Genomic DNA, 20,255 nt, shown 5'->3' on the forward strand with positions numbered 1-20,255 from the left:
GGGCCGACAACCTAATTTAGTTAGACTCTATGATGGGGCTACTACAGGGCCGACAACCTAATTTAGTTAGACTCTATGATGGGGCTACTACAGGGCCGACAACCTAATTTAGTTAGACTCTATGATGGGGCTACTACAGGGCCACAATGTTCTGTGTGTCGCTAGACTCTATGATGGGGCTCTACAGGGCCGACAACCTACTGTAGTTGTGTACTGCTGGCGACAATCAAAAAAATACACTCAATATACATTGACAGGTTTTACAAGCGATAGGAAAACAACGCTGATTTAATCGTCTGTTATTTTAAAGCAGGATAACATCTGTGTGTATAACTCTTCTGTATCTAGCAAGGTGGTGGTATAGACACGCCAAGTAAAGCTTCAACGTCATTAACGTCGTTATTAAAACACAAACTTGTATCTAGCAAGGTGGTGGTATAGACAGGCAAGTAAAGATTCAACGTTAATACGTCGTTATTAAAACACAAACTTGTACCCAGGAATGTCGAAACGATAAACACACAGGTCTATACATGAACTTACACAATTTTAACGGGCTTGCATGCTTTGTTAGGTAATATTTAAGTTTGTTGTATTCTACAACTTGCAAGTAGTGTAGTTCTAACTATACAGGCTTATGACTGAGTCGTTTATCGGTCAATACATGTGGCTGTATGTGAGATTTTAAGCACACATCAGTTTATATGTGAAATTATATGTGTAATGTATTCAGGAACATTTGCATACGTATCATATCTACCTGGTTCCAGTGTACCTGTGAAGTACAACTGTACATCCATATAGGCCTACCTGTATAGCACACCTGTACACCCTATACCTGTGCAGTAGGCATGCAGACAAGACAAATACTCACCCAGTGATACAGATGTACATGCTGAACTCGAGTCCCGGCTGACCAACAGGTAAAATATTATAGTCCCCTTCTCTATCCGGCCATGTTGACATTCACCCGGGCTGGACACGGCGACAGTTACAATAGGCCACAGGTAGGGTTAGACCACTAACACAGTTCCAATAGGACCACAGTTAGGGTAAGGGTTCGACCACTTCCACAGCTCCAACAACAACCGTTGACAGTTCAACGACAGCTTTTCAGTTTATCCACGAAATAGTCTCAACAGTTAAAGTTTTCTACAGCTTACAAAAGCGAGTTAACCTTAAAATGCCTAGTGAAAACAAATATTAATAAAAACGGTGTTATAACCACGGACCGACACGCCATTAGAATGTAATATAAACACATTGAACCCAGCTCAATAAAACCACGGGGACGCATCACCATAACAACGCCTTTTTTTTTTAAATTTTTATCTGAACTTCTTTGTTTATGTATAGTGGTCTGACATCACCATCTAAAAATAACCCAGGCTATAAATAGTACCAAAGCATAGTTTAAAACTCAGGCAACAAGGAACGACTGTATGGCGGGCAGGTCTGTTTACCACAGAAACGTTAGCCTGATTGTCGCCCTTATGGAAGCGATCTCTGAGTCATCAAAACAATGGCACGAGCTAGACTTCCACCCAAAACTTGCGGTGCCCCGGAAAAAAAGGGACCTCAGCACACCCGGACACCTGGCCTACTAGACCGGGCAAGTTTATCCGCCTGTGATCTCGCAAGCAGACGGGAACAAAGACGTTTGATATAGTGACGGCCGCTAGGAGTAGCTGTTGATGGCAGCGTTAAGACGTCGACGAAATGAATAGTGCAAGAGTGTCAAGATCTCACCTGCTTCAAACAGAGGGTCAAGGTGGAGGTTTGAGACCTGGGTTCCTTGTTACAGATTAAAATATCTGCTGCTCTACGCTGAGCCGTCAACACTTAAACCAGATCGGCATGGAACGTGTATTTAAGTATTGCACAGATCTGCCCAGATCAAGCCAGGGAACAAGTTTATCAAGCTGGATTGTTCAGGAAAACGTTTTACACAGCAGGTGTAATCGTGTCCATAAGGTGGGTGGACCTAACATGGACACACCAGGAATAGCACAGCTTAAGTCTGAAGCATTCAGCCCAAATCAAACCTGAGCACAGGAATGTTCGGAAGTAAATTAAGCTAATTTTTTGCTTTCCAAATTAGAACTGTTTTAGTCTAATTGCCATACACGCTATAATTATTTAACGAGTTGAAATATTTACCAATACGTTGCGCGAGTCTAGTAATTAGCGACAGTTAAAACTCTGGCTCGTATTGGAAACACGTGAGCTATACACAGATTGGGGGGGGGGGGGGGATGACCACGCCCAATTTAAGCTGTCACTGCTCTAGGCCATGCTAGATCTGACGTCATACAGGGGTGCTTAGAGGATGAGCTGGTGAAGGGGGGGGGGGCTTACGTCACCACGTGCCACACGTTCAGGTAAACAAGTTAGGTGCAAATAGAACAACAGACTTTTACAATAACAACAATCACAACAACAGACATTTACAGTAACAACAACAGACATTTTAAGTAACAGCAATCACAACAAAAGCCTACAAAATCTATCCAAAACGGACGAGACCTCAGATAACGAACTAAAGGACAAGGGTGATGTAAAGTGTAGCTGTATCTCTGTGATAAAACAAGAAACGTAACCCAGATTGTAGGCACACAATTAACGATAACTCAGTACAAAAACAAAAACTACATGCTTGTTTACACTCAACGACATACAGGCCCAGAAGGTGCACAAAATGTGTTTATCTAATGTCTACAGGCATGTAATCAACTTGACGTCAACAAAAACAAACCAAGTGGGGATCGATACATTTCTTTCATCAATCAGCCACAATCATCCATCAACTTGACCCAATCATCGATCAACTGGACCCAATCGCTCACCATATTTACGTGCCCGGTTTTTAGATTAAATCAACCCGCGAACCGACACGACTGGTCAGTAAACAAACCTACAGCAACCAGCTACCAACCCACTACAACCAGCTACCAACCTACTACAACCAGCTACCAACCCACTACAACCAGCTACCAACCCACTACAACCAGCTACCAACCCACTACAACCATCTACCAACCCACTACAACCAGCTACCAACCTACTACAACCAGCTACCAACCCACTACAACCAGCTACCAACCCACTACAACCAGCTACCAACCCACTACAACCATCTACCAACCCACTACAACCATCTACCAACCCACTACAACCAGCTACCAACCCACTACAACCAGGTACCAACCCACTACAACCAGCTACTAACCCACTACAACCAGGTACCAAACAGCTACAACCACAACCAGGTACCAACCCACTACAACCATCTACCAACCTACTCCAATCCAACCCACAAGAACCAGCTACCAACCCACAACAACCAGCTACCAAACAGCTACAACCACAACCAACCCACTTAAAACATACGATCACTTGCAAGTAGCCCCTGTACCTCTATGAATCTGAATCCTAACCAGGAGCTCTAATGAGTTATTGCCCCTCACAGCTAGACATTAAAACCACACATACTCTGACACTAATTGCCCAAGTGTGTTATGTACTTGATCGCACGTACTGAACATAAAATTCGTAACTCAAGTTTTTTATTCCATTTATAACAACAAATTAAAATTTAAATGCACAAACTGCGCGTCTTCAAATATTTTCATTGAATTTGAAAAGATTAGCGTTTTTGTTTGTTCCGCTACTCAGTACCCGCCAAATGCAACAAACACAACCATTAAAACGTTACCGGCGGTTTAGTGTCTAATTTAAATTAATTGAAGTATTGAAGGATTGCTTTCCTTGTCGGCTATGACATAATTTTGTGAGCGTGTGAAAGAAGGAAGTTTTATTCAATTCTCTTTCTTCTGTCCAGTCTATCTCAAACCCGGAAGTAAATTTAATATTTCTTTGCTCAACTCAATGTTAGTTTTGTTAATCTTTAGTGTAAAATGTTTCGGACATTAAAAATTACGATATTTGTGTTGGCATTTTAATACGTGCCCCCCCCCCCCCCCCCTTGTGTAAAGAATGTGAGATTTAGTTCTATACCGGCAGGTGCACCGGGTTGTCTGAAGACCCGGTTGTACGTGGGTCCAGAGAAAGAAACTTTGTTTTGTCTGCTCAGGCCAACTGTTGCCACCCTCAGTGGACGCACGCCGCACTGACCAACCCGTCAACACAAGAAGCAACGGGCAGCCCAAGGTCAGGCAGATGTTTGACCGGCACTTTGCCACGAACGGTCTAACGACTTGCACACACAGCTCGTTAATTCTGGTCTGCTCCCTGTTGGAATGGTCGGGAGGGGGGAAGATGGGGGGAGGGGGGGGAGGGGAAGATGGGGGTAAATTACTAAAGCTAAAGAAATAAAGCCCACACACAAACCCATTCACGGTAGCTATTCTTTGTGTCTTATGCCGGCTCAGACCATTTGTACACACAAACATAGATCTAAAACTAAACTAAGATATAAAACAAGTGCAGATCATTTGTACACACAAACATAGATCTACAACTAAACTAAGATATAAAACAAGTAGATACACGATTACCTGGTAGTTTATAACACAAAAATTGTATGACCACAGGAACACGTGACCACCAAACCAAGTAAACATCTGACCACGTCGGCACCAGGTTCTTGTAATTTCTACGAGCGGAACGTATGAATATTTTAATAACTTACAATTTTAAAAAAAATTTTTTTTGCAACGGCCGTTTTTTTTTACTTAGCTATTTTTAGAACAGCGCACGTTTTTCTTTGCATTAAAATGATGTCATATTTTGTCACTATTTACAAGCTAATTACTTGGTAAGATAAAACACGAGTCAGTAGTCCGTATATCGACAATCTCTCACAGCAAGAAACTATCCACAAGAACGAAATGACAGCACGTGAAATCCCAGGTGTGAATGTCACAGGTGTGAATGTCACAGTTGCGAATGTCACTGATGTCAGACTACCGAAGAAAGTTGGCACTCGGTGGAATCACGTCTGCCGGGGCAGTAGCACGTTAGCCAAGTGACCGCCGATGTCAATGTGGGAATCAGCTGTCCGATTGGCGCGTGGATAGCTCGTTCTTTGGGCACCGCCCCCCTGTCGCAGGTCACTAGAGGTCATGGGTTACCTGTAGGCACGCGAGGTTGAAAATAAAAGTGGGGAGGGGGTGGTTGCCACGCGGCAGGGGGTGGGGGGGGGGGGGGGGGCGGGTTACCCACGTGGATGAGCAGCAGGAGAACAGCTCATTGTTCCATGCCTGGGTCAGGAGGGCGGGGCGGGGCTAACAGGAGGGGTAGGGCTGGGGGTCGACACGAGAACAACCGTACAAGGGGAGAGGGGGGGATAGGTTGTGTTGGGGTTAAGCTGATCAAAAGCAGATGATAAAATACAGATACTAGATGATATAGTGATGATAAAATACAGATACTAGATGATATAGAGATGATAAAATACATACTAGAAGATGATGATAAAACACAGATACTAGATGATATTGTGATGGTAAAATGACAAGGTTTAAAGATACCTGAAGATGATAAAACACAGATACTAGATGATATTGTGATGGTAAAATGACAAGGTTTAAAGATACCTGTATATCATAAAACACATATACTAGATGATATTGTGATGGTAAAATGACAAGGTTTAAAGATACCTGAAGATGATAAAACACAGATACTAGATGATATTGTGATGATAAAATGACATGGTATACCTGAAGATGAAGAGATACTACAAATGTAGGAAGAGCACTCGAAAGCATGGGGGGGGGGGGGGGAGGGGGGCAGGCGAGGGGTTAGGGGGATGAGATATAGAGGGGACGTGTGAACTCGCAAGCCATTACCTCAGCAAACAAATCAAGTACGGATTGACTAGTGGTGGGCGTTCCTATGGCGTCACAGTGACGTCATGTATCACGTGTAACGATGTCCAGCAGAGAGACAGGACAGTGACTGGGTTAAGATTAAAAACGTAAAAGCGACCAACATTATTAAATGCTAGAAATGTTTAACTAAAAGCAAAGTTCCAGATGACTTTCAAAAGAAGCAGAAATAAATCATACAAGCAAGAAGCTAAGGATTAACAGGTAGAAAAAATTGGGACCAACAGGTAAAAATAAAATAAAACCGGAAGGGAATTTTTTAAAAAAAATCTGGCTAGGAAATGTCAAGGGCAGACAAGCGGAGAACAGAAGGAATGAACATCAAGGGGAGGTCAGCATTACTGGCTGAGGGTGCACGCGGCGGTGAGGAAAGTGACCGTTTAGATGCGGGGGTTGTTTGAACTTTATCTTGGATGGGAGTAGCCGCGCTTTTGTGGAGTCCCGAAGCATCTTTTGGAGGCTTGACCCGTGCTTTATTGCGTTACTGTCTGCTTTGAAGCATCGTATCGTGTATGGGTATGCTTGACCCATGCCGTATGTGTATGTTTGACCTATACTTTCACGTGCGTGTCTGTCTGCTAGAACCATACTTTACAGCCAACAGTGAATGTTAGTGATGAAGACACTGCTAATCTAAACAACATAGTTTCAAGTACTAAACTTAACAAGTGTGGCCACTGGTCAGTGTAATCCATTAAGGTTAGCTCAATATAGCCCCTTCGCTGTGACAATGGTCATCATGAAGCAGGAAAAAAAACCCATCTAGTTTAGAGCCCAAAGGTCAAGGAACTATCGCAATACGCACTTTACAGACAGATAGTGTTGGTATCCCGCTACACTGGACCCACCTCACACCTCAACAACAATGTCAAGGTACACAAAAACAGGTCTACACATTTAAGTGGAGTGCTGACAGTTGACGGATGGGAAAAGTAGAAAACAACTGCCCCCCCCCCACACACACACCTGGCCCTGCCCCCCACACCTGGCCCTTCACCATACACCGCGAGACTGGCCATCTTTCAGCAGGCGCTGATCTACATTTTAAAAGGAGAAGTGGAGGTAAAAGGTGGGAGAAAAAAAGAGATCTTCACAAAATGTTACCAGGGGAAACAACCGCGGTAAATATAATTTCGTTTTGTGATTCCCGCAGTTGTCTCGCTCTACAGTTTTTTTAAACCTATACATCCAAATTTGAATTATAGCTAAATTTATCATCTCGCACAAAATTTAAAGTCATCCCTCTTGAAAGTAAAAAAAAATATCTTTAAATAGGAGCATAAACTTATTTTTAAAATACCGAAAGATGCAATCTTTAAGATCGAAGGAGCAGAGGCTAAAAACCAATGTCAGAGTAAAGTAGACCGAAACCTAAAATAGAAACCAGTAAAATAGGCCAAAAATTATTAAAATAAGTGTAATAAAATACTTAAAAAAAACTTTTTAAAAAACCACGTTTTTCTTGTGGACTAAAAAGTAGAAAATAACTATTTACATACATTTGATGACAAAAAACGTGGGTACGTTCACCATCAAATTTCCCGACCCATCTGCCCGACCCACGTTTTTTGTCATCAAATGTATGTAAATAGTTATTTTCTACTTTTTAGTCCACAAGAAAAACGTGGTTTTTTAAAAAGTTTTTTTTAAGTATTTTATTTTCTCCTTTTTAGTCCGTTGCTACACATGAAAAACGTTGTTTTTAAAAAAAGTTTTTTATATAGTTTATTTTCTACTTTATCCAATGACTTGATTAAGTATGACTTGACTAAGTGTTTATAAATACACGGACTAAAAATCTTGAGCGACCAGGATTCGAACCTGGGTTGTCGCGTCCACAACGCGAAGTACTAACCACTATACGATCACGGCCAGCGCGCTCACATCGATTGGGGCCGAGTTACTTAACTGTGTCAATAGGCCTTCAGTCTTGTCGGTATCTTTAGAAATCATGTCCTCAATTTTATGGTCCTTAGGGCGTAATTAAATTAAGCTAATTACGGTCTCTAATTGCTAGTTTTTATGATTGCATCTGAAATTGTTAGGCGAAAGTAGCCTGCATGCCAAATTTCAGATCTATAGAGCAATCAGAAGTGGGCTAATTTTCGATGTCAATTTTAGCAACAAACACATCCACAAACGCGAAGCTGAGTTAATAAAAACGTGTTAAAATAGGCTTAAAATGTAAACCTATTGACATGGCCCTAATGATGTAGTTCTAATGGAGTGGCCCTCTTGTGTGGCCCTACTGATGTGGCGTTATTAATGTGGGTCTATTGATGTGGTCCTACTGATGTGGTCCTACTGATGTAATCCTACTGATGTGGTCCTACTGATGTGGTCCTATTGATGTGGTCCTACTGATGTGGTCCTACTGATGTGGTCCTACTGATGTGGTCCTACTGTTGTGGTGATAACTTGGTACTGGACAGTGGTGATGTGGTCTTACTGTAGTGAAGGTCCTGTATGAATGTTGTTGCCTGACCTAGTGTATCAGGGACAGCGAGCCTTTGTCCCGTCCACCAAACCACCCATGGAGTTTTTAACTTGAGAGATAGGCTGCTGTTGTTGCTGTTTACATGACGTCGGGTTTGATGCAGTTGTTGCATGTGCATATCAAGTGAGCTTATGCGGGTGTGAACAGGTGTGCTTGAGCACGCTGTGTTTGGACTATGTATAACACTGTACAAAAACGACACACATTTATATATAGACCTACTATTTAATACAAGCATTATTTTTTGGGGTACGTTTTGAAATTGTGACGTTAGTTTGTAGATTGTCCCGCCATACGTCTCTTGCCTACACTAAACAAGGCAGTTGCATACACTAAGAAGGCAGATGCCTACTCTAAGAAGGCCTACACTAAACAAGGCAGTTGCATACACTAAGAAGGCAGATGCCTACTCTAAGAAGGCCTACACTAAGAAGGCAGTTGCATACACTAAGAAGGCAGATGCCTACTCTAAGAAGGCCTACACTAAGAAGGCAGTTGCATACACTAAGAAGGCAGATGCCTACTCTAAGAAGGCCTACACTAAGAAGGCAGTCGCATACACTAAGAAGGCAGATGCCTACTCTAAGAAGGCCTACACTAAGAAGGCAGTTGCATACACTAAGAAGGCAGTCGCATACAATAAGAAGGCAGATTCCTACTCTAAGAAGGCCTACACTAAGAAGGCAGTTGCATACACTAAGAAGGCAGTCGCATACACTAAGAAGGCAGATGCCTACTCTAAGAAGGCCTACACTAAGAAGGCAGTTGCATACACTAAGAAGGCAGATGCCTACTCTAAGAAGGCCTACACTAAGAAGGCAGTCGCATACACTAAGAAGGCAGATGCCTACTCTAAGAAGGCCTACACTAAGAAGGCAGTTGCATACACTAAGAAGGCAGTCGCATACACTAAGAAGGCAGATTCCTACTCTAAGAAGGCCTACACTAAGAAGGCAGTTGCATACACTAAGAAGGCAGTCGCATACACTAAGAAGGCAGATGCCTACTCTAAGAAGGCCTACACTAAGAAGGCAGTTGCATACACTAAGAAGGCAGTTGCCTACACTAAGAAAGCAGTTGCCTACACTAAGAAAGCAGTTGCCTACACTAACATACCTCATCAATTTTCTGACTAACCTCCCACACGAAGTAATGCCTACACAGCTATTCGTTTGCCGTGTCGGGTACGCCTTGTTATTGAAAGGAAATAGTAAGAGGCAAGACGGAGTAGGAATTATAACTAGTACGCGAACCATGATACATCATCCATTGCTGGACTTGTTTAGTCCAAACGTTGAAGGCTTAGGTTAAGACAGAGGACCAGACATACCTACATATAGACATACTCTTTCTTTCCCCCCCCCCCCCCGCCCTTCCATCCACCCAGCAGACAATTTACTTCCTCCTTTCCACTGAACAAGCACTTTCTTCGTCCAGTCAGTGACGTCAACTACAGCCGGCGACATCTCCCCCACCCCCACCCGCCCCTGTCTGTGACACACAGTATGCAACCCAGACTTTAAGGAGAGCCATTTCCCATGGGGAAGGAGGGTGAAGGGTGGAGTGAGAACTATGGCACACCTAAAGCAACCATCGGTCTTATTTTTGCTACCTTGAAATTTAAAAAAAAAATGTGTACACATACTGAAATAGATCTCACCCCATAGGAGCGTCTGGTATTGAAATATAAGGATCATTTTAATCTCTCGCAAAATCTCGTATCAAACGTGGTTACCCAGGAAACAGCGGGGCATCAAGCAAGGTCTGATGTCAGTCAAGAGGCTCCATGGAGCGTGGTGGTGTTTAACGCTACGGGGGTCTGTGTGGTCTATCATGAGCTCCATAGAGGTTGGTGTAGTCGACACATACATCGCTGTTGTTCAAAGCTACGGGGAATCTGTGCGCATGCTCCAGGAAATTGGTTGTGTTCGCTCTCTTCTCTGTAGGTGTCAAGTCACTCGATGGCGCTCAAGGACGTGATCAGAATCTAGGACCACTATCAGACTCTAGGACCACTATCAGACTCTAGGACCACTATCAGACTCTAGGACCACTATCAGACTCTAGGACCACTATCAGACTCTAGGACCACTATCAGACTCTAGGACCACTATCAGACTCTAGGACCACTATCAGACTCTAGGACCACTATCAGACTCTAGGACTAGACTCTAGGACCACTATCAAACTCTAGGACTAGACTCTAGGACCACTATCAGACTCTAGGACCACTATCAGACTCTAGGACCACTATCAGACTCTAGGACCACTATCAGACTCTAGGACCACTATCAGACTAGGACCACTACCAGACTCTAGGACCACCATCAGACTCTAGGACCACTATCAGACTCTAGGACCACTATCAGACTAGGACCACTACCAGACTCTAGGACCACTATCACACACTAGGACCACTATCAGACTCTAGGACCACTATCAGACTTTAGGACTAGACTCTAGGACTAGAATCTAGGACCACTATCAGACTCTAGGACCACTATCAGAATCTAGGACCACTATTAGACTCTGTAGCTGATTTAATTCTTTAGATATAGTGCTTTTGTGATGGTTGTCTTTAATTACTTTAAATCCATGTCTAGCTTTACCATTCTGGCATTTCTAAACAATTTAACTGATCCTTTTTTACTTTCTCGTATATACGAAGTATAGAGAAAGTATTGTAATCGTGCACGTTTTACATCTCACTGATACGGAAAAACATAATTTTGCAATCTTGTCCGTATGTCTGTGTGTCTGTCTGTGTGTCTGTCTGTGTGTCTGTCTGTCTGTCCGTGTGTAAACACGATAACTTGAGTACCGTTACAGCTAGGTTGATGAAATTTCATATATAAGTATTTTATCAAAATCGTAGATCCGTATCAACTTTTGAGCGATTTCTGATAACCGGAAGTGGTACTTTTTCTACTTTGAAATTTTCAAAAGCATATAACTTGAGTACTATTTCAGATAGATAAACAAAATTTCATATGTAAGTAAAAGATCTAATTCTCTACCTTCTGTTAAATTTTGAGTCATTTCCGTTGAACGGAAGTAGTAATTTACGCTACTTCCGATTTCTCAAAAAACTAATGTAAATTTTTAAAGTACTAATAATATTGCGCACTATTATGCGCTTTTTTATTTAGCGTTCACTTGGAGTGCAATTCTTTTGTCTACGAGATTTTATTCTATTTTTAAAACTTTAAGTATTTAAAATGGATTAAAAATCATGTCTATAGCCCGAGTTCCCATCCCCTGTTATTTTATATAAAAATATTCGAGAAAGTTTAGGGGAGATCACTCCCGGTTTATTTCTTTTGTTCGCCTGCTACAATTGATCTGTTAAGGTGTTTTCTTCTCGCTAAGTGGTGTGTGCGGATCAACTTCAGCACCCAATTAAAATAAAATTTAAAAAAAAACAACTCGATTCTGATTCTGTGTCACGCCAGGTTAACATGTAGCACTCAAGGGACAGGATGGGGGGGGGGGGGGGGGGCGGGTGTCCTAGGACGACTCCGCCACCCATCGTAACAATAGAAAAAAATTATCTACGCCGTGTTTTTGTCAAGTCCACCACACCTTGTGTAGGGAAACCTACCCGGACAAAGAGTGGCGCCGCTTACAGTGTAGGCACGGTGCATGCGGTGTACAGTCATACCAGACTTCCCGGGAATTTACCCGACTCCTACACTCCATGTTAGCCGACACCCAATAGTGTGTGCTTAGACTGGGCTCCACCGATACGCAATTTTCTCAGGCGATCAGCTTTATAGGTCAGAAGAAAAATCGAATCCTCTAATTCCCATCTATATGCTCATACGTCATAAGCCCTACGAAAATATGGCATAAAAATATCTTTAAATTAAAAACGCGCCCAATTTTATCAGATTTCGCCGGGGTATTAAATAAATATTTTTATAATAGCTGGATTTTCTAAACTCGGGGCACGCATAGGCGGGTCGTATCGATTGGTTAAGCTTACACGCAGATTCCTTAAGCTGGCATCGCCGATATTTAATAACCCTTAGGGTTAGGGTTAGCGCTAGGGATACAGAAAGTGCTGTTGTTTTTGTGTGTGTTAGGTTTTGGGTTTGTAGGCTATTCCAGCTACACGAACACATTTGTCTAAAAGACGTGTACTGCTATATGTGGCGATATCCGAATACAGTCTCATCAGTACACTGCTACATGAGAACATAGGAACACGGCTATATGGAACTCGGCTAAATGGGAACATGACTATATGGGAACATGGTTACATGGGAACAGGAACTCGGTTACATGGGCACAAATGTATAAAGGATGTGTACTGCTACATGTTGGCGATATCTGAATACAGCCTCATCAGAACATGGCTATATGGGAACATAGGAACAGGGCTACATGAGAACATGGCTACAAAGACCGGACGTGGCCAGGCGTGCTGGACTGGAACATATGTTGATAACCTGATAGCTAGCAGACGAGATATTCCGTTATCGGTGAACTCCACCGTATGTAGCCTAGTCTTACATAAACATGTGCATTGGTCTGTGTTATTCAATAGATTAGTGGCGTATCCTTGTATATTACATACATTTTGAGAACGATGATGGTTTTATGACTTTCAAAATTCCAAACTGGAAGCTTTGAAAGCGGCGTGTATATTGCTATAACTTGAGGTGGGGCAGCTTATACTATAGAAGTTCTATAACACTCACTCCCCTACATCACATGCCTTCGCCACTGGCATAGATCGTTTAACAAGTTTAATATTCATTGGGTCATATTAAAATATTCCTGTTCCATTTTTTGCTAAAGATTATATTTAGAGTTAGAGGAAGGTTTATGGTCTGACCACTGTTTTCGTGGATACCACTTATATGGCTATGTAGGTACGGCTAACCCAAGAGTACACAACAGTTTCACACTGTTTGACGGCTACATATGTCGTGTACCAGAGTTGGCAGTGGCGGAAGTTGAACTCCCGACCCCGCCGTTGTTCACTACTTGACAGGCTGTCAATCAAGTGACGCCCCGTGCGGCATGGTACCTATTGGGTTTCACGTCGGACACGGCGACCAGATGACCTGCGTGACCAGGTGACCTACGTGATCAGATGACCTACGTGACCAGCTTCCCAACACCAGGAACAAACCTGACACAACAAAATGTGGGCCGACAATTCCTGTGGGAAAGCGGATATCTTTCTAGAACTACGAGTGTATGGGGGTGAGGGGAGCAGGGTTTGCATTTCATTCAATTACCTTCCTGTATATATATATATATATATATATATATATATATATATATATATATATATATATAATATATATATATATATATATATATATATATATATATATATATATATATATATATATATATATATATATATGTGTGTGTGTGTGTGTGTGTGTGTGTGTGTGTGTGTATGTATATGCTTACAACTTTTATTACAAAGAAAGCTAGATCCTCCCCATTGCAATAAAGCTTCTCCATATTAGTAAATATTACAACAAAATAAAATACTTAAAAAAACTTTTTAAAAAACCACGTTTTTCTTGTGGACTAAAAAGTAGAAAATAACTATTTACATACATTTGATGACAAAAAACGTGGGTACGTTCACCATCAAATTTCCCGACCCATCTGCCCGACCCACGTTTTTTGTCATCAAATGTATGTAAATAGTTATTTTCTACTTTTTAGTCCACAAGAAAAACGTGGTTTTTTAAAAAGTTTTTTTAAGTATTTTATTTTCTCCTTTTTAGTCCGTTGCTACACATGAAAAACGTGGTTTTTAAAAAAAAATTTTTATATAGTTTATTTTCTACTTTATCCAATGACTTGATTAAGTATGACTTGACTAAGTGTTTATAAATACACGGACTAAAAATCTTGAGCGACCAGGATTCGAACCTGGGTTGTCGCGGCCACAACGCGAAGTACTAACCACTATACGATCACGGCCAGCGCGCTCACATCGATTGGGGCCGAAGTAACTGTGTCAATAGGTCTTCAGTCTTGTCGGTATCTTTAGAAATCATGTCCTCAATTTTATGGTCCTTAGGGCGTAATTAAATTAAGCTAATTACGGTCTCTAATTGCTAGTTTTTATGATTGCATCTGAAATTGTTAGGCGAAAGTAACCTGCATGCCAAATTTCAGATCTATAGAGCAATCAGAAGTGGGCTAATTTTCGATGTCAATTTTAACAACAAACAAACAAACAAACGCGAAGCTGAGTTAAGAAAAACGTGTTAATAAAATACATCGAAGCTGGTGACAGTAGATCTAACTATGTTTATCACATGACAGGGCCACTTAAATGCAAATCGCCAATAAAGCCAGTCGTACAAAAACTGGCCGTTACAAAATGACATTCGGTATGCCCAGTACCATGTCCAGAACTGTGACAAGTGGGCAGTGTGGGGCACTCGCAGAACAATCTCGAGCGATAAACAGCACCCCTGAGTGCAGGGCCAACCATATCTTATCAGGTGCGTGAAATTATTCAACTCTAGACTGAGACAATAAATCTACGTGAGACTTCAAGAGGAAGCCAGTCATGATAGGGACGTGTGTCGCCATGAAGGGGTACTTGCCTGTTAGTCAGACACAGAAGTGAAGAGAAAAAATTATTGAAAATGATTCGCTGATAACGTTAGCTAACCCAAACCTAAACGTATCTCTAAATTATACCATATCCTGCTAGCTGTATACCCTCTTTGTTGCATCAGCTAGAGTTGACGTTATATGAGCATGTATTGTGATGTGTGGAACATACGAATATGTTAGCCCATACATCACTTAGGCATAGTTTGCTTACACATGCAATACAGAGCTGTAATCCCATTACAAAGATTGTGTACGTATAGTTCTCAACGCGATACAGAACTATAATCCCATTACAAAGATTGTGTACGTATAGCTTTCAGCTACTCAACACCTGATATACACAACAAAGGCGTTAAATTTTCACCTGAAATTCTCCTCCCAGCCCCCCCCCCCCATTCTCTTTGAGATCTTCAGCTCAAAGCTTGCTTATCTAGCTTGCGAGTTTTGCCTTTTAACGTTTTTAAAGCAATTCCCCCCCCCCCCCCCCCCACGCACACACAAACACACCATCCTCTCAGAATCTCTACACGTCATTTATTCAAACAAAAAAATATGGGCAAATCTGATAGCTTGCCAAGGTTTTTTTTTTTTTTTAATGTTGATTAATTTTTTTTTCTCGGTATAATTTACACATTAGACTAGAGAACAATGACGTTTCAAAATGTGACACACCCCCTAACTCTTTCTCTCACACACTTAATCCACCCCCCCCCCTCCCTGGGGAAAAACCCCACCCTAACAGTATATTTGAAAATTTCTCGGTCAACAATCGTTTTAATCCACTGATAAAGATAAAACTGTTGACCAACTGCGCATGATTCGTCTTATGTTTTAGCTTTAAAGGTAATGTAACAAAGTACAGGTATTGTATTTAAGGTTGTTGTACAATACATTTGCCATATCACCACACCACTGGTATGGAAACATCCACTCTCAATGTTTGGTTTAATAATAGTTATCGGACATCAATAGGCAAGTGTGTTGCTTATCAACAAATACCATCTCGATCATGTGGTCCAATGCAGTAGATCTAACTAAATCTAGAGCTTTTTTTTCAATCAATTTTTTTGTGTGCCTCAGTTTTACACCAAGACGGCTCAGAACTAGGGACAAGCACAACACTTCATACAACACAGTGTTGTATTGTTAATTTAATATCCATTGTCCAGTGGGTGTTTACACTAGACGGGAAAATTTTTCCAATCTAAACCCAAACCAAAGTCACCAACAACAGAACATAGTTTTTATATTCGTGCTATTTTCATCTAATATTCGTAGAGTGAATGAAGGGTTCAAAGGTGAGAGCTGTAAAAAGAGAAAAGAAAATATTTGTCCTTACCTGCTGGAATCGCCCAGTGACCCAGGAGTAGCGGGGTCACCGCGGTCAGTCAAACGGACTTGAAGTAAATCCCTTTCAATTCGGACTTGTCGAAGTTCCGAGTCCAGTCGCTCGATCTGCTGCCTCTGTAGTAGGATAATCTTATCCCGGTCTTCGAGGATAGACAGAATCCTTTTTTCTACGTCTGCTGGTAGACTGGTCAGTTCAGGGTCAAGGTCAGATAGTCTTTTGGTTCTGGAATCCATGTCTGAAGATTATGGCTTTAGCAGAAGTACGTACATGCAGTAATGTGTGACTGTCAAGACAGACACACTGACTAATCTTCTAGGAAGACTTGTGACAATACCGTTCTGTTTACGCTAGTATTTCTTATTTTATTTAAATAAGCGACCATTGTACTAATCTTGAGTACTGTACTAAGTAGAACTAGATCTAGAATAATTTGCTTTGTTAAAAATAATAACAAAGCACACATCCGTAGTTTTAGCAGACGACAAAAGAATTAAACCACGACTTCCTGTACGATATGGTGTAACACATAGCCCGCGGCACTATTCACATAGACATACACCACATATTCATAATCCGGTACTGTTCCAACGCTATGCTTCGCTTGGCCTACCTGCCTCGCGATGATTTCTTGATTGCAAAGATAACTCCAGCAAGAAAAGGAAAACACGCCAGCACACGATACTACGTCGGCTGGCTGTTATCAACACGGGTGTGTGCTGGTGGTGAAATCCGACCATAAAACAATGGCCAGCACACAGGTCAAGCAGAACACGGCACGTAACAGCACACGACAACGGTCGTGTCCACGGCCTCGATGTGTCAGTCACAGCGCGTTGACCCGAAACTTTTGTACACACACGAAACTAGGCCGGAAGTCAGGTGGTGTCGCGGCGCAGTATCGGGAGGGGGCGCGATCTAATCGGCTGCTGGACTGTCGCTCCGCCTTTACCTGCGCAGGTGAACTGAGAGTTATCTAACGAGACAATTACGTGAATAAATTGCCCTCGGTGAGGAAAGTTAATTTGGCCGCGACCAAAGGTGTCAAAGGTAGAACTGAAAAGTCAGCGTGACCTAGTGTTATGACTGTCGAGTCGTCAACCCGGTGAACTATGCCAGTAACGCGGTTATCGGGTGTTCAATGAAGCGGTGTTAATATTTTTAAAAATCTAGTACTACGCATAGAAGGGGGGGGGGGGGGGGAAGCGAGGGCAGACTATAAATGGTAAAAAAAAATTGGCTTACTGAACCCAATAAACCTAGGCACTAAAATCCCAAACACAACACTATTTCCACAAATATTGTCACATTTAGGCAGGGGCGGAACTACAGTGCCGCCAGACCCCGCAATGCGGTGGGACCCAGACCGAATGGGGGCCCAAAAAATCCCGGCTAAATTATTTAAAAAAAAAATTTAAAATAAAAAATTTAAAAAAAAAAAAAAAAAAAAATAGGTGGAGGTCGAGTTATCTTTCTTCTACAGTTACAAAAAAACACGATAGTCGGCAAACGTCTTTGAAAAAAATGTACAGAATATAGCTCGAGAGACCGCCAGACATATAGACAACTTCAAAGACGCAGGGGCGGAACAACAGTGCCGCCAGACACCGCAATGCGGGGGGGGGGGGGGGGGGCAGACCGATTGGGGGCCCAAAAATCCTGGCTAAATTATTTTAAAAAAATGTAAAAAAAAAATTAAAACAAAAAAAAATTAAATTTTTTTTTTTAAAAATTAGGTGGAGGTCGAGTTATCTTTCTTCTACAGTTACAAAAAAACACGATAGTCGGCAAACGTCTTTGAAAAAAATGTACAGAATATAGCTCGAGAGACCGCCAGACATATAGACAACTTCAAAGACGCAGGGGCGGAACAACAGTGCCGCCAGACACCGCAATGCGGGGGGGGGGGGGCAGACCGATTGGGGGCCCAAAAATCCTGGCTAAATTATTTTTAAAAAAAATGTAAAAAAAAAAAAAATTTAAATTAATTTTTTTTTTTTAAAATTAGGTGGAGGTTGAGTTATCTTTCTTCTACAGTTACAAAAAAACACGATAGTCGGCAAACGTCTTTGAGAAAAATGCACAGAATATAGCTCGAGAGACCGCCAGACATATAGACAACTTCAAAGACGTAGCCTACCTTTTTACTTTTAGTGGCGTCGATTAGGAGAACAAAAAAGGATTGTTATATTGTTTACATTATTAAATATATATATATATATATATATATATATATATATATATATATATATATATATATATGTATATATATATATATATATGATTGTGTGTTTAAACTACTGGCCTGGACTCTACAAGAATTTAATTATTTATTTCGATGTCATACATTTATAATTGCGTTCATTTTTACTTTAACAACTGTATCAATAAACTTGTGAAAGTTTAAGTTATCTCCCTTTAGCGAAGCATCTGAAGTTTTTGCCGGCACGCTTTGAAATCGGGCTGGGGAAATGTTGCGGCGACTATTCTGGTCTTCTAGACGACCGGAAAAAGTCGGCACTATTGATGTAGATGTTTATCGGCACTTTCTAGTCCCCTTCCCTTGAACCTTCCCAACTCTCACCCCTCCCCCCTCACCCCCCTCTCACCCCCCTCTCACCCCTACCCCTCACCTCTACCCCTCACCACACCCTTACTCTTACAATAAGATGTAATGCATAGATTAACGAACCGTCTATGAACTACTGAACTGTAAACTGACAACTTCTGCACATTTTGTTAAAGACACTAGTCAGTAGTTGTTCATTTACCTGATGAAGTATTTTGTTGACGAGTCTAATTCACACAACAAGGAAGGTAAGGCTCGTCTTTATATTATTAATTGTTTTATAATTAGTACACGTATTAATTGAACATTAGTTATTAACACTAAATAGTAAATACATTAAAGTTAATCAAATTTAGGATACAATGATCTAGCTTTTAAGCCTAAAAACAACCAAAAGATCTATATCACCTTTAAATGTATTAATGTTTAATTTCATGTTTAGCCCGTAACGGGGAGGGGTTATATTCGGTTATAATATGGGTGGGTCTTTGGCAGTGTTTCTTCCAGACTTTTTTCTTCGGGGGGGGGGGGGGGGCACTTGAAATTTTCGGAGGGGGGGGGGCGGGCACTGTTAAAAGTATATATTTTCTATATAAATTATATAAATTTAATTTCTTTGGGGGGGGGGGGGGGGGGGGCGGGGGGTGCGGACCGCACCGGGTGACACCATTTAGGGGGGTGACACCAAGGCAAAAAATAGCAAAATATATAGAGAAAAACTCGAGGGGGGGGTGCAAATCGAAAGTTAGAGGGGGGGTGCAAATCGAAAACTTGATGGGGGGGGGGGGGGGTGCAAATCGAAAACTTGAGGGGGGGGGGGGGTGCAAATCGAAAATTTGAAAGTTTGTCCCTGGGAAGGGTCTCTATGCCTCTGGGGGGGGGGGGGGTGACACCATTAAGTGCCGCACCGGGTGACACCCGACCTCGCTACGCCACTGCACCCGATATATATATATATATATATATATATATATATATATATATATATATATATATATATATATATATATATATATATATATATATATATATATATATATATATATATATATATATATATATATATATATATATATATATATATATATATATATATATATATATATATATATATATATATATATATATATATATATATATATATATATATATATATATATATAGGGGCCTAAAAAATTTTTTTGCGGGGGGGCCATTTTTTTCTAGTTCCGCCACTGCATTTAGGTGCAGATTGGAACTGTTAAATTAAGATAATTGACACCCCCTCCCTCCTCCCGGCAGTTTCCGAATTAAAAAATAAGACATAAAAATATTACATCAGCATAAGTTTGCGTTTTAAAATGTAGAAACTTAGGTTTTCTTCTTTTCACGATAAGGGGGTCGTCC

General features: G+C 41.3%; 1 protein-coding gene across 2 annotated transcripts in view; it reads right to left on the minus strand.

Annotated features, from left to right (window-relative positions):
* Positions 1–17,129, minus strand: part of LOC131944644 (IQ motif and SEC7 domain-containing protein 1) — a 74,609-nt gene extending 57,480 nt beyond the window's left edge. The window contains exon 1 of one of the 2 annotated variants that reach the window (XM_059305385.1): positions 16,292–17,129. In XM_059305385.1, coding sequence (XP_059161368.1) covers positions 16,292–16,536 — 245 coding nt within the window. In that variant the 5' untranslated portion in view covers positions 16,537–17,129. Of the gene's footprint in view, positions 1–874; positions 1,089–16,291 lie in introns of those variants that run through there. The other variant, XM_059305387.1, reaches the window with a different exon arrangement.
* Positions 17,130–20,255: the final 3,126 nt, after the last annotated feature.

This window comes from Physella acuta, unplaced genomic scaffold, assembly GCF_028476545.2.
Source record: "Physella acuta isolate Inbredline_101_S28 unplaced genomic scaffold, ASM2847654v3 ptg000502l, whole genome shotgun sequence".
Lineage (NCBI taxonomy): Eukaryota > Metazoa > Mollusca > Gastropoda > Physidae > Physella > Physella acuta.